At 42.3% G+C, this 14,522-nt stretch overlaps 1 protein-coding gene across 2 annotated transcripts in view; it reads right to left on the reverse strand.

Moving 5' to 3' along the window:
- The window catches only part of KCNQ3 (potassium voltage-gated channel subfamily Q member 3), a 359,017-nt gene that overhangs the window by 16,918 nt on the left and 327,577 nt on the right, over positions 1-14,522 (reverse strand). For both annotated transcript variants that reach the window (XM_519963.8, XM_016959880.3), the window contains exons 10-12: positions 3,361-3,563; positions 2,308-2,410; positions 75-206 (exon numbers count right to left, since the gene is read on the reverse strand). In XM_519963.8, coding sequence (XP_519963.2) covers positions 75-206; positions 2,308-2,410; positions 3,361-3,563 — 438 coding nt within the window. The remainder of the gene's footprint in view (positions 1-74; positions 207-2,307; positions 2,411-3,360; positions 3,564-14,522) is intronic.

The raw sequence follows: 14,522 nt of genomic DNA on the forward strand, positions 1-14,522 counted from the left end.
TACCTCTCACCTTAAACTCTAAGGTTCATATGGCTTTGAGGGGAGCGCAGTCCCTCCAGATGTGACTGTCTCACCTGGTCTGAAGGTACTTTATCCTGGAAAGCATGTCGAGATGCCCGGCAGAATACTGCTCAATCACATCCTTCACATCGTAAGGCCTCAAAGTCTCCTTGAATTTTTTTTTATAGAGACGGAATTGTAGAATTCTGCAAGGCAAAGTAGAGGCATTTGTGCATCCCATGTGGAGAGTGCAGGGAGCTATAACAGAAGGCTAGCGAACTCCAGGGCAGGGGGAGAAAAGAACCAAAGATAAAAGAGCTTGCTGGAAGAACTTCCAATGTTTGCTTCTGGTTCTACCCCTTGGAACACACAGAGTTGGTACATCTCCATCAGGATTACTCCCTTCAATCATTTGAATAATAAGCAAATCATAGTATTAATAAGAGCTAACATTTATTGAGCATTCACTGTATGCCAGACCATGAGCTTAATTAATGCTTTATGAACAATCCTGATAACAGATCCATTTATAGATGATGTGATTGTGATTTGGACCTTCAGCATCATCCCAGGGCCATATAGCTAATAAGGGCTGAGCTGGTCCTCAAACCCAGACAGGATGCTGACAAGGCTGATGCTGTTAATCACTGTCACACTGCTTGCTATTTGAGGACAGCTGATATATCTCATCCTCAAGAGCCTCTTTAATTATTTTGCTTGGGAGCTCCTAGAAAAGAAAAGCTGGCTTCTGTTCCCTGAGTTTTCTCAGGTTCCTTATAAACTGGGGCACCCAGAACTGGTAGATGAAATCAAAGCCTCACCTCCATCCTTTATTGGTTCCTCCCTGGAAAGCAATCACGTCACCCCTGATGGGTATTGTTCCTTGGGAGCCTCATCATAAAGTTAACTTCTGTTGAGCACAGAGTTTGTTCAAATTCCTAATCACAGGTCAGTGTCAGGAGGTCACAGCCCTTCCCAGGCCCTTCCATCTGGTGCTTGCCCAAGTCATTTTAATGGTGCATTCAAAGTTCATTTTGTTTGTCATAGCTCATGGCTTCAGCCTCTAAACATTATTTTTTGGTATATTGATTATGGTACTATCTAATTTGCTTGCCATCCTTCCCATCTTTGTGCCATTTTATAAGCCTTCTCTTTACATAGTTCCATACAGGTGAGAATCTATAAACTAAGGCTCACAGGCCAACTCTGGCTCACTGCCTGATTTTGATAGTAAGGTTTGACTGGAACTCAGTCACACTCATTCCTTTAGGCACTGTCTATGGCTGCTTTTGTGCTACAATGATAGAGCTGAACACTTGCAGCAGAGACCTATGGACCAGGAAGCCTAAAACATTTACTATCCGACCCTTTCAAGAAAAGTTTGATGACCTCTGAATTAAGACATCAATGAAAATGCTAAAAGAAGAGAAGAAGACGGCAGAGACCAGACTATGCAGTGTTCCAGCAGAGATCACCCTCCAGGTCAACACAGGTTTATTAACTGGTTTTCTCTGAATAAAGGCTTTCAGCCAGTGAGGAATCCAGATAGCTGTGTTTTCATACAACCACATTTCTGTCATATCCTACATAAAGGTGTCAGGAAAATCCACGTCCAAGGCTTTGCTGAGGTCTACACACTGTAACACTACTGTGCTTCCCTATCTATTGGACTGGGAATCTTGCGGAAAATACCATGATCAGTTGGAGAATTCACCTTAGTTTCTAGAATTCACTGCTACCTTTAGGAAGTGCTTACATGCTGATAAAGTTTAGGTAGTAGCATACTTTTTTTCATTTTCTTGCAGAATTCTAAAGCAAAACAGAAATAGGTAGAATGGATTATGGTCTCTGCTGATACAGACAAAAAAATACTATAATTTATTATCTTGTTAAAAATGCGAACTAATTAAAACAAACTATATGGATGAAGTTAGGCAGAAGAAAAACCATTTTGAGCAAGAAGCCTCTACAGGAAGAAAACCCTCCACTCTGACACCCTTTAAAATACATGGTAGTTACAGACAGAGCAGAACATAGCAGGTGGAAATACTGTCAGGAGGGCTGTGGGGCGTGTTTATAACAAGGCAGGCACCTACGAGTCACCCATCATGACCTGCTAACGTCTGGATCATTTTTTCAGGGGCAGCATACAGTATTTACATACTTCAGGGACCTAACTCAGGGTTAGTGGAGGGGCTTCTCTTCCCCCTTCCCAAAGTGCAAGATAATTTTATAAGCCCCTTCCTGTGGGAGTTGAGCTGGAGCTGGGGAGGCAAACAGGCACAGGTGGGACCGTGGGGGCATTACCTGACGGCTCGGATGGCGGCCTTCAGGGTGGGGATCATGTCTTCGATGGGGAAGTCATTCCCATAGCCCCTGTCTTCCGCCATGGGGTCACCTGTCCCGGCATCTGGGAGGGAGACACACATATGAACGGCAGGCCACAGACCTGGAAAAGGCTTGGGGACCCCACTGTTCGGTCAAAGCCTTCCACACCTCTGGATGTGTCAATCCCCAGAGTCTTTATTTCCACGTTGCAAGACTCCACAGTATTCTCAAGCTGTGATGCTGTTCAGCCTTTCTTGGCACCCTCATTCTATTATCCAGAAGTCCAAGTCAAAAGTGTGCGCAGCTCATGACTGGTAGTGAGGGAAAAGGCTAGCAGGGAGGAGAAGTGAGCTCCGCAGTTCCAGAGTGGCCCCGAGAGCCAGAAGCCAGCAAAGGACACAGAAGCCAGCAAACAACACGCACTGTGCAGGCCTCAGCTGGGACTTTTGCTCTGTCAGTCTCTATCCTGGTGACCTTGGAGAGGTCACTTTCTGAGCCGCACACATCAGAGGCCTTGGAGAGAACTGAATGATACAATGAGGATTGAGGGCCTGGGTGGGCTCAGACACTGAGGAACCAGGCTTTTCTGCTTGTCCTCCCTTTGCATAAGTAAAAGAGGCACATGAGGCCATGGCTCCTACAGCCTCTAGAGGGCGCTTTTCTGCCACTCTTCCCGTGCCCTGGTCTCTAAATTGCTTTGCACCTGGCACTGCCCCATCCTTCAAGTTGACCTCCATAACAATCCAATCATGGGGCGGGGGGTCGGGGCGGACCCTTAGAAACCAAGGTGACAGGTTTCCAGGCTCCTAACTTGGGAGCCTGCAGCCCTAGACTCCTGGGAATACATCACAATGCCTCAGCCCAAGGGACAGGAGGAGGTAGGGAAGCAAGAAGTTGGCTTGTCGAGGGAAGGGAGAGAGTTACCTTGTGGAGTCAAAGGTTCTTAAGTGGGCAAAGGGAGAGGTGAGGAAGGAAGTGGACTTGGGGGAGGAAGAAGTGGAAGAGACAGGGAGGGAGATAAAAAGGCATTACCTTCAGAACTCTGCCAGAAAGCGTAGGCTTTCATGCGGAAGGCCGTGCGGAAACGCTCTTTATTGTTTAAGCCAACAGGCTTTGGTTCTTTAGAAGGACTTTCTTCTATGGCATCTACATTCAGAGGGGTAAATAGCTTTCCTTTAGTATTGCTACCACGAGGATTAGAAAGGCGAACCCGATCCAAGAGACCCAGCTTTTGGCTACAAAATAAGCAAAAGTGAACAATTTTCCTCCTTCAGTGCAGGCTCTTAAAATTTCCCATCCCTCCATAAAGACTCACACATGCTCCTCCAAGGAGAAATGGGGACCGTGCATTTCACAGTGCTGAATCTGACTCAGCAGCTTGGAATCGGACAGGGCATGGTTCAAATCCTAGCTCCACAGCCTGCTAGCTCTTATACCCTGGGCAAGACTTCTCTGAATGTCAATTTTCCCATACGCTTAAATGTAGCTTACATGAGATGCCCGCTATAAATTGCCTAGCTCATCCTAGTATGCTGCAGAGATTCATCTTGCCCCATGCCCATTTCCTGCATCAATAACTTCCTGCCTTTCCTGTGTATCATCCCATGGTACCCAGATAGTGATTTACACAGACAAATCCTTATCAAAGGATTCCTCCTTGAAAAGAAACTGACACAAATGACGTAAAGCAGCACTCTTAATTTGGTGTCCACAAACAGACCCTCATGGATAGAATTTGGCAGTCCGTGAGTTTGGATGGGGAAAAATACATTTTTAATTTACTAACTTCTAACGAAAATTTAGCATCTCTTTCCATTATGAATGTGGGCAACAAACTCCAGTAATATCCTAAATGCCTGAGACTTGCCACAACAGAAATCACAGATAATTTTATATCCTGTTATTTCAAGGTACTGTTTATGCTCATGCTGGCTTCCAAATTATGGTGGTATTCAATCTGCCACCAGGTTCATCACAAAAATGCACATATATGACTACATCTCAAAATTTTAAAGACTTTGATAATGCTGTTTCCATATAATCAGCTTCTTTTGTATATTGTATTTTGTTTATAGATTCAAAATTATTCTGAGAAGGGGTCCATGGGCTTCATGATACTTCTAGAAGAGTTCCTGGTACAAAGAAAATGGTTAATAATGCCAATATAAAGTTGCCCTGGTGCAAAAAGCCAGTTGCACCTTGACTTAAGACCAAGTCCACCCTTCCCATCTGGCTGACCTTCGGCAAATCTATGACCTTTTTGAGCCTCAGTTACCTTGTCTGTAAAGTAGGGATAAGCATTCCCTGCTTTATCTGGTTGCTATGAGATGATGTTTATCCAGGATTTGGCATAGAGTGTGACACAGAGCAGGTGCTCTGTACATGTTAATTTCTTCCATTTCTCAGCTTTTGCCCCCTTACCCTAGTGAGCACGAAGGATAAAGTCCTTTTTTGTGGTACTTTCCAGAGAGTGCCACATTGCGTGTTTTCGCCCAGTGGTATACTCAATGCAGCAGCTTCTGCTCCCTTACCCCACACAGAGCTTGGCACACAGGAGGCACTCCCTCATGTACTTGTGAAATAAATGAGAGAGTGAATGAATATGGGTGATCAAATCAGCTCTGCATGGGTTTGCGATAATTTTGTGTTTTCTGAAGAGCATGTCTGGTTAGGCTAGTCATGTGTCCCTGCCAGAAGCTGCTGCTACCTTTGAAGCTGGGTGCAGTGTGGAGGTCATGGTGTTGTGGCTGCTGGAAGAGGAGTGAACACTCCTTCTGCCACACAGTCACCCTGTGCTTTCTGAACACCAGGTCCTCGTCTGTCATGGTGGCCTAACAACATCTGCTTCATAGAGGGTTAGGGAGTGTTACACGTGATAATTTCTGTAACATTTCTTGCCTACAGTCCAGCATACAGAAGGCATTAAGAAACCTTTGAAAAACAAACGAGTGAATGAATGAATGAGTATATGAATGAGCAGTGAGCAGTTGTTATTCCTGACTTCCTCTGGATCTGTTCTCTCTCACCCAGCACTGTTCCAGCAGTTTGATTGAGGAACTCCATTAATAACCAGCCCAGGATAAATTTAGAAAAACGCCAATGCTCAGCCAGCTCCATCTTCCTTGAACTGAAGTCAACATTTTTGGAATTGCTTTCCTGGCTGCTACTAGATAAATGACTAATAGGACAGAGCCCATGGGCTAAAAATAGTGAATGAAGCAGGAACTGAGCTGAACACACATTGAAGTCTTTCTGGCACTGCGCTGTATGGAGACAGTACATTTCCATGCCTGCCCGCCCCACTGGACTATGCAGTGCTAGCAAGGCAAAGACTCTGCCTGGCTATCTTTGAACACAGCACATTTCCCTGCTCAGAACATCTGAATGTTCAGTACGGCAACTAAGATCATGGGCAAAACCAGCCTGGTGGAAGCATCCTGACAAACCATGTGACCTAGGACACATCATTTATGCTTTCTGGTCTCCAGTTTCCTCATGGGCAGAATGATGACCATAAGCCCATGCTTTTCATAGATGTTTAAGGGTTAAATGAGGTAATGCATGTCGAGTGCTCAGCCAACTGAGATTCAGGAAGCGCTCAATAGATGCTGGCTGTCATTATTAACTGAGTAAGTAATCCTTTTCCCACAGAAGCAGTAGAAGGCTGACAATGTGTGTGAAAACGATGGATACAATTCCCTGGGCCACAAATAAAGGTTCTTTTGGTTGTTGTTGTTTAAATGAACTGAGATGAGTTTGAGAGATTCATATATTATTTTACAATACTTCTTAATGCTAGTTTAAAAAGTTCAACATTGTCATTCCACTCCACTTCCGTAGGAGATAAGTATATGAGGAGCTTAATTCCAGATAAACTAAGCAAGACAAAATTAATAGCAGCCACTTTTTCCTGAATTGAAGTTTCAGTATAATTGTTGAATATAAGGAAGATAATGAGAGGACTCTCTTGGTTCTATCTGTACTGGGATTTAGGATTTGCTTGTTAGGCATGTAAATGCTTCACTGCAACCTCAAACGGTCTGGATTGTTTTGGCCACGTTCACTTAAAACCCCATTGGTCACAGATGGCAGTTTAGACGGTGTTAGGAATCCAGATGCGTGGAACAAAGTCAGAAGTCTCGGCTCAGAATCGCTCACAGCCATTGCACCTAAGAGGCTTATGGAATTCTTCCTCCAGCAAAGTGGATGATCAGCTTACTTCTTAATTGTGTTGCCTGAAATCCAAGACCCCAAAGGATAATCAAATGCAAGGCAAAGTTCACTGCTGAAACTCAAAACCCAACTCTGTTCTACGCTGTATGGATTTCCAGTGCATAATTAAGGTGTTGTTCTAGGAGGGCACTGCAGATCTTGCAAGAAAAGCCTTCCCCAGAGATGACATCAGATTTTCTTCGAAAGCTAGGGCTCTTGACATGTTAAGTACAGGCAAACAACTTCCAAATATGAGTTGTAAAAACTGCAAATAGGTGGACTGGGCATGGAAAAGGAAAATCAAGGTTGTTCTATCCTGGACAACGCGGCTCTTGTCCTGGGCTCCTCCTTCAGGTATCAGCACAGGGAACTTCGGCCATGTTCAACTCCGTGTAGTTTCTTCACATTCAGTGTTTTGCATGTGCTGTGAACTCGACCTGGGAAAATCTTCATCCCTTTTTTTCATCTAAATGACTCTTACTTTTGTCTAAAACATGGTCCAAGCATCAGCCCCACATCTGGACGTTCAGTCTAGTGGCTACTGAGATCCATTAGACATCCATTCTCTGTGCCCCTAGTCCACTTCAGGCTTTTCTCATCCATGGCACTCGGCCACTACAGGGAAATATTTGACTTAATAGGGACTCCCTTACTAAATCAGTGGTTCTCAACTAGGGGTGATTTTGACCCCCCAGCCAGGGCACATTTGGCCATGCCTGGAGACATTTGGTCATCACAACTACTGCTGATATAATAATTGGGAGCACTATTGCCATCTAGTGGGGAGAAGCCAGAGATGCTGTTAAACATCCTGCAATGCACAGGAAATTCCCAACAAAGAATTATCTGTCACAAATATCAATAGTGCTGAGGTTGAAAAACTGAATGGTAAGCTTTTGGGCCTGAAACTACCATGTTCAACTTGTATATACAGGATCTAGCACAGTATCTGGAATGTTGCAAGCACTAAAAGTATTATTACAATGTTGAAAGAAGGAAGGAAGTAATAAAACATTCAATCTTCTGATTAACAAAATGCGTCTAACCTCAGCTGAGAAAGGGAATGCTGTATAGTGGAAAGAGTGTGGACTTTGAAGTAAGAGAACTGAGTTCCAATCTCTGCTCTGTAGTTTATATTTCACTTAGGAAAGTCATTAACTCAGATTCAATTTCATCTGTAAAACGAAGCTAATATTTATTCATTCAACAAAAATGTGTTCCACACCTTGTAAATCCCAGGCTCAAGGTAACTTGTTAACATACATTGGTGATTAAAACCAATGTGGTTTTCTGTCTCTAGTGAGCTTATGATAAAGTCAAGAAGACTTCTGTCTCTAATGAACTTATGATAAAGTCAAGAAGACATATAATAAGTAAACAGACACATTCATTGCTAGAAATCTGACAAGGAGACCAAGAGAATGCAGTAATGAAGAATGGGAGGTTGACAGGTAGGGTGGCTCAGGAAGGCGTCTTGAGTAGACGGGAAGATGAATTAGGAAACCAATTTCAGTAATCAAGGATTAAGATGATGGTGCTCTGGAGACAGAAGCTGAGATCTGAAAGGCAAGAAGCTGGATTTCAAAGAAAGGAGGCAAGAGCTCTCCAGGCGGAAGCACTGCATGTGGGTGCGAGGGGCATGAGGACTGGACTGTGGCACCAAAGGGAGGGCATGTGGCCAAAACATTCTAAGTGAGAGGCAGAGTGGCACCAGATGAGATCAGAGTCCAGATAAGTCAGAGACTTTAGAAACGAAATACTATTTAAACAGAAATAGAAAATAGGAGTTTCAATTGTATTCTAAGTGTACCTGGGGCCCACAAAGATTTTTGAGGAGAAAGTATTTGAAGTTTGCATTTTAAAAAACACATACCTGTTCATTGCAGCATTATTCACAACAGCCAAAAGGTGGAAGCAACCCAAATGTTGTCCATCAGTGGATAAGTAGATTAAAAAATGAATGGACATACAACGGGATACCATTTGGTATTAAAATGGAAAGAAATCCTGATACATGTTGCAACATGAATAAACCTTGAGGACATTATGCTAAGCGAAATAAGCCCTTCAGAAAAAGACAAATACTATATGATTCCACTTATATGGGATATCAAGTGTGGTCAAGCTCATACAAACAGAAAGTAGAATGGTGGTTTCCAGGGCCTGGGGGCATGGAACAGGGGAGCGTTGTTTAATAGAAATGAAGTTTTAGTTCTGCAAAGTAAAATGTTCTGAAGATTGGTTTCATAACCATGTGAATACACCAAATACTATAGAACTGTACTTTTTTTTTTTTTTTTTTTAAACAGGGTCTACACTCTGTCACCCAGGCTGGAATGCAGTGGTGTCATCTTGGCTCACTGCAACCTCTGCTCCTGGGTTCAAGCGATTCTCCTGCCTCAGCCTCCCGAGTTACTGGAATTACAGGTGCTCATCACCACACCTGGCTAATTTTTGTATTTTTAGGAGAAACAGTGTTTTGCCATGCTGGCCAGATTAGTTTCAAACAAGCCTGGCTAATTTTTGTATTTTTAGTAGAAACAGGGTTTTGCCATGTTGGCCAGATTAGTTTCGAACTCTTGAGCTCAGGTGATACGCCCGCCTCGGCCTCCCAAAGTGCTGGGATTAGAGGCGTGAGCTGTTGCCCCTGGCCGAGATCTGTACTCTTAAAAATGGTTAAGATAGCAACATTTTATGTTATGTGTATCTGACTACAATTTTAAAAAATTTTAAAAAGAACACAATGGGCTTTTTGGTGGAGAAGGGATCCATGGGAAGCAAAAACAACAAAGAGAGACTGAAAAGGAAGCCACTGAAGATATCCAGGCAAAAGATGCTACTGCTGTGGAGTAGGGTGATTGCAGTGGGTAGAGTAAGAAGACTAGAACTTTGACATCAATTTTTGACTAGTACACCAATATTCCCTGACGGGTTCTAGATGGGCTGTGAGGAAAAAGATTGATAAATAACCACCCCTGGTTTCTCGTTGCACAGATAAGTTGTGCAATCACATAGGTACCCGTATTATAACCATCATTATAAGCTATTTTTTTTGGAGTTGGGCAAGACGTTGAACAAGCAAGTGTGGAGAAAAAATCAAAAGTGGAGTTTGGGACATGTTACTTTTAGGAAGACTGACAGGCATCGTGTCAAGTAAGAAGTTGGGGACTGTGTCTTTTTTATTCATTGCTATATTCCCAGACTCTATAATGGTTTCTGGTACACAGGAGTGTCTTAATAAATATTCATTGAATGGTGGATGAATGGATGGATAAGTGAATGGATGATAGAGAGATGAATGGATGGATAAGTAAATGGATGATAGAGAGATGAATGGATGGATGAAGATGGGTGCATGGATGATAGATGGATGGATAATGGATATATGGATGACGGATGAATGGAAGCAGTGTCACTAGAGTCAAAAAAGAGAGATTTGGAAGAAAGGGTTAATCTGTCTTGTGCCATTTTGATATGAGTGCTCAGTACAATGGTGCAGACTGAGTGCCCAGCACAGAACAGCCAATCCCATTTATAGGAGTCAAGGCCTTCTCTCCTTCATTCTTTCATCCTTTAATCTTTTCATGTGGAAAGGGTGGGGACTAACAAAAGATCTGCAGTTCCCTTTAAGAGTACTTTTAGAGGCTTCCTAGCACCATGGTCTACCCTGAGAGAGACAGAGAAAGCAGACAGGTAATAAACACCTGTCACCTTCCATATGCCAAATTTTTGAGGCTTTGGTGTCCTATTTTTCTCTCTAAGAAAAGACTATAAATGAAAGTTGCTGTCTGTGCTTATTTATTAAGATATTTTATTCTTTAAAATAAAATGGGAAATGCTAACTGGAGATGAGATGATAATGAACGTGAAGTGGCCAAAAGAAAGGGGGCCTGGAACTTGACGGGCCTTCCTTAAATGGTATAAACATTGAAGAAGATGATGGTAATTTCTTTCTCTTTTTTTTTTGGAGACAGAGTCTTGCTCTGTCTCCCAGGCTGGCTCTTGGCTCACTGCAACCTCCGCCTCCTAGGTTCAAGCGATTCTACTGCCTCAGCCTCCCGAGTAGCTGGGATTACAGGCACACACCACTACACCCAGCTAATTTTTTGTATTTTAGTAGAGACGGGGTTTCACCATGTTGCCAAGGCTGGCAATTTCTTTACAGCTTTCACACTGTTCGTGGTAGAGCTGGGAGAACCAAATAACTCCTATCCTTTGTGTGATGGTTAATTTTATGTGTCATCTTGACTGAGCCAAGGGATCCTCAGACAGCTGATAAAACTTCATTTCTGGATGTGTCTGTGAGGGTGGAAGAGATTAGCAGTTGAATCAGTAGACTGAGAAAAGATCAGCCTTCACCAATGTGGATGGATGTCATCTAATCCTTTGAGGGCCCAAATAAATCAAAAGGAGGGAAAAGGGTGAATTCACTCTCTTTGTTTGAGCTGGGACATTCATATTCTCTTGCCCTTGGAGATTGGAGCTCCTGGTTCTCAGGCCTTTGAACTCCAGGACTTATACCATTGGAGCTCATGGTTCTCAGGCCTTTGGACTTGGACTGAATTAAAACTGCTGGCTTTCCTGGTGTTCCAGCTTGCGGACAGCAGATTGTGAGATTTCTCAGCCTCTATAATTATGTCAGCCAATTCCTATAATAAATCTCCTGTTATAAACCTCGCTATATTCCATTGGTTCTGTTTTACTGGAGAATTCTGACCATACACTTTATTTCTCTACAGAGGAATTTATTATTTTGTAGCTAGAAACAAAGATTTGCTGTTCATGTAGGTTTTCTGTGCATTTTTCTTGGGACATGGTTGTGCTTCTTAGCTGATCGAATCAATTGACATTTCTAGAGATTTTTCATATAGAACTGATAGATGCAGGAGGCAGATGAGGGGGAAGGTCCCAGGGAATCTCTAACAGGTCTGTGCACTGGGAGGACGGGGTGAGGCCGCAAAAAGTTCCCGCTGCTTGCAGCGGGGAGGAGCCTGGCCTCTCCTGTTCCTGGGTGGGGACTTGGGATGCTATCTGTGAGATGACGGCCTGTTAATAGGAACCCTTCTCGCTTTGCTGAGTGGTTTTTCCTTTTTCCTTTTGCCCACTAAGTTCCGTAACCCCTCTCCCTTCAAAGTGTCTGCATGCCTAATCTTTCCTGGTCATGTGACAAGAACCCGGTTTCTTCCTACAACATTTTTTTGGTGCCCAGAACACGGGATCTGAGGAAAGGAGGGTGAAATGGGGACCCAAAACCTTTAACTTTTGCTTCTGAGCCTTTTGGTCCTATGGCATTTATCTTCTTTGTTTTGGAACAGTAATGACAACTATCTTTCCTTTTACAATACAATACTGGAGGTGGTCCACACCCACCCCAAGGGCCACAGACACACGCGCAGGACAGTTGGGCCAGGCAGCTGCCTGTCCCCGCTTCCCTACTGACTGGAGTGCATGGCTGTGGTGTGTGCCTCATGTGTGTGCAGTGTCCAACGGTCATGCAGGGTAAGTATGAGCCACAACTGCTGCCTGGGCCCCAAGCAACTGGCTGGCATTCCCTGCCACATGTCCACAGAGTTCCCCCCTCCCCCAGCCAGAGAGTCCAGCTCTGTCCCACCATAGTTTAGCTTCTCTCCCTGGTGCAGAAACCATTTGCCATAAGAATAAGAGGTTCTTCCCCCAGTCATCCTTTTCTCTTCTCCACCCTGTCAGCAGTTAACACAGCCCTGCATTTAACCTCCTTTTCTCTATCCTGTCAGCAGACGACTTTTAAACAAGGTTTGTTTTTTTTTTTTTTTTCCTTTTGGAAGACATTTTGTTGGGCTGGGAATGATGGGGATCACTGTATTTTTGGTACAGTTTTAAATGTGAGAAAGGATTTGTGAGGTTAGTCTTAAGCTGTAGCCATTCTGGTGTGCTTTGCACGTCTTTCTGTATGGCTGGTAGCAAACTTTGCTGCAGGCCTCCATCTTGATTTACATCCTTGAGGGCGTGGCCTATAACCTCGTGGCAGGGCTTTGTTTAGCCTTTGGGTGGCCTGGATTCAATCCTGGCCTAGGGAATGAGTCCTTTCTGGTTTGATATGTGAGGTTTTGCGGTTTGTTGATTCCCTTACCCTCCACGAACCACCTTGGATTTTCCTTTCTCTGAGCCTTTAGTAAAGTTTGAAAGCCAGAAATATTGGCTGCTTGGTATGGCTAAAGTTGGCTAATAAGGGAGTTAAAAGGATTTTCTTAAGGAGTGCTCACCTTAATTAAAAGTGGATTATCCAAGTTATAGTTATATTTACAAGGACTTTATGTTTTCCTTTTCTTGGACCTTGTTTTGCTGGGAAAAGGTTTCTTTTTGGTTGACTGAAATATTTTTCTCCATTTTGCCTTGCCACTTTTAATGCACATATGAGAGGGGAGAGACCTCTGTTTTCTTCATGGAACCCCAGGAATTAATAGTACCTGGAGGTCAACAATCCAAATAGGAGATTGGCAAACAAAAGATCTTATGGGGACTGCGTTTTCTTCTGCCTGTCTGTGTAGTTATATATGTGTTGTGTGTGTGTGATGTCTGTAAAAAGATCTTTAATTAATTGGCCTAAAAGAAGGTAAGTGCTTGGATCAAATATTTTTTAAAGGGAAGATAAAAGCTGTGGTAATTTCACGTGGCTTTAATTGTTGAAAAATAAAAACATTATTGTTGGTTATAAAAAATAATTATTGGTAAAAAGCAGATGTCATCAAAATATAAATAGGTGGACTAAATTATGCAGGTCAGATCCTAGGTTGGCTAAATGTTTTAAGGTTATAGGCTGCTTTTTTGGCTGTTGAGAACTTTTCAATTTGCCAGCTTCACAACTGGTAAGGCCTGGGGACATGTGGAACTAACCACACCCTTAATTATGCTGGAAGGAGTCAAACCTTGGCTGCATCTAGCACATAATCAAAACAACTTACCAGGTTCTACATTAAAAATTGCTAACTGTTACCTTTATGACATGTAATTGAGACTACTGGAAATAGATTTATGTGCAAGGTGTGTAAGAACAGTAAAATGTGTTTTTAATAAAAGGTTAGAAAAAGGCATAAAAATATAAATTCTCGCCTAAGGCTAAAGAATTGTTTTAAATTAGATATGATAAAACTAAAAGTTTAAACAAATGGTGGAAGGATTGTAAAAATTAATCTTACAAAAATTCCATGTGTGAATATATTGATTAAATACAAAAGGGTATTATATGGTTTTTCTGTAAATTGAGCATTAAAATAAAAGCACAAGGTATTCTCAAGGCATTAATCTTCTCTTTAGCAAAATTTGTAAAGGGTTATAAAAGGTTTTTGCTTTTTTAAAATTTCTGAGTCATCATTTTGGCAAAATAATTTATGGTAGTATGGAATTCTATTTCATAATGTCAAGTGTTTTAAGCCTCTAACATATTTAACAGGCTTGCCCAAATCAAACTTCAGTTTCAAAACTGTGTTTCCTGATATCTGGATTTTTGGATGTTTCAGAGGGCCTCTGGAGTATCCAGAAAAGAGAAGTAAATAGGATTATTTGACATGTTTACATACATGGGATTGCTACAGTGGTATTCAATCTTCTTTAGGCTATATTTTGGTGAATAGCATCAATATATGTTCCAGAATTGTATGGGATTTCTAAAATTCTAATGTCTAAGTATATGCTATCATAATTAAGGTTATGTTAAGTTACTGGATACCATGAGATAACCAAACTTCTTTGTCAATTGTGTTTCTAACTCTAACTACCCTGGACATTTGATAATTGTTGTCTTGTTTTAATCTCTTTCAAAAGATGGTTTATAATAAGCTACAGAACTTTGGCAGACACTCTCAAATACAGGTTTCTGATAACTTTGGAGATTGTGCCATTGGAATAAAGAAAAAATGTACAGGACTCATGAAGAGCTAAAATGTTCATGAATATCAAGCAAAACAAGAGCTAACTGAATGAACTCACAGAAAACCAAAGCAATC

Source organism: Pan troglodytes, chromosome 7, assembly GCF_028858775.2.
Source record: "Pan troglodytes isolate AG18354 chromosome 7, NHGRI_mPanTro3-v2.0_pri, whole genome shotgun sequence".
Classification (NCBI taxonomy): Eukaryota; Metazoa; Chordata; class Mammalia; order Primates; family Hominidae; genus Pan; species Pan troglodytes.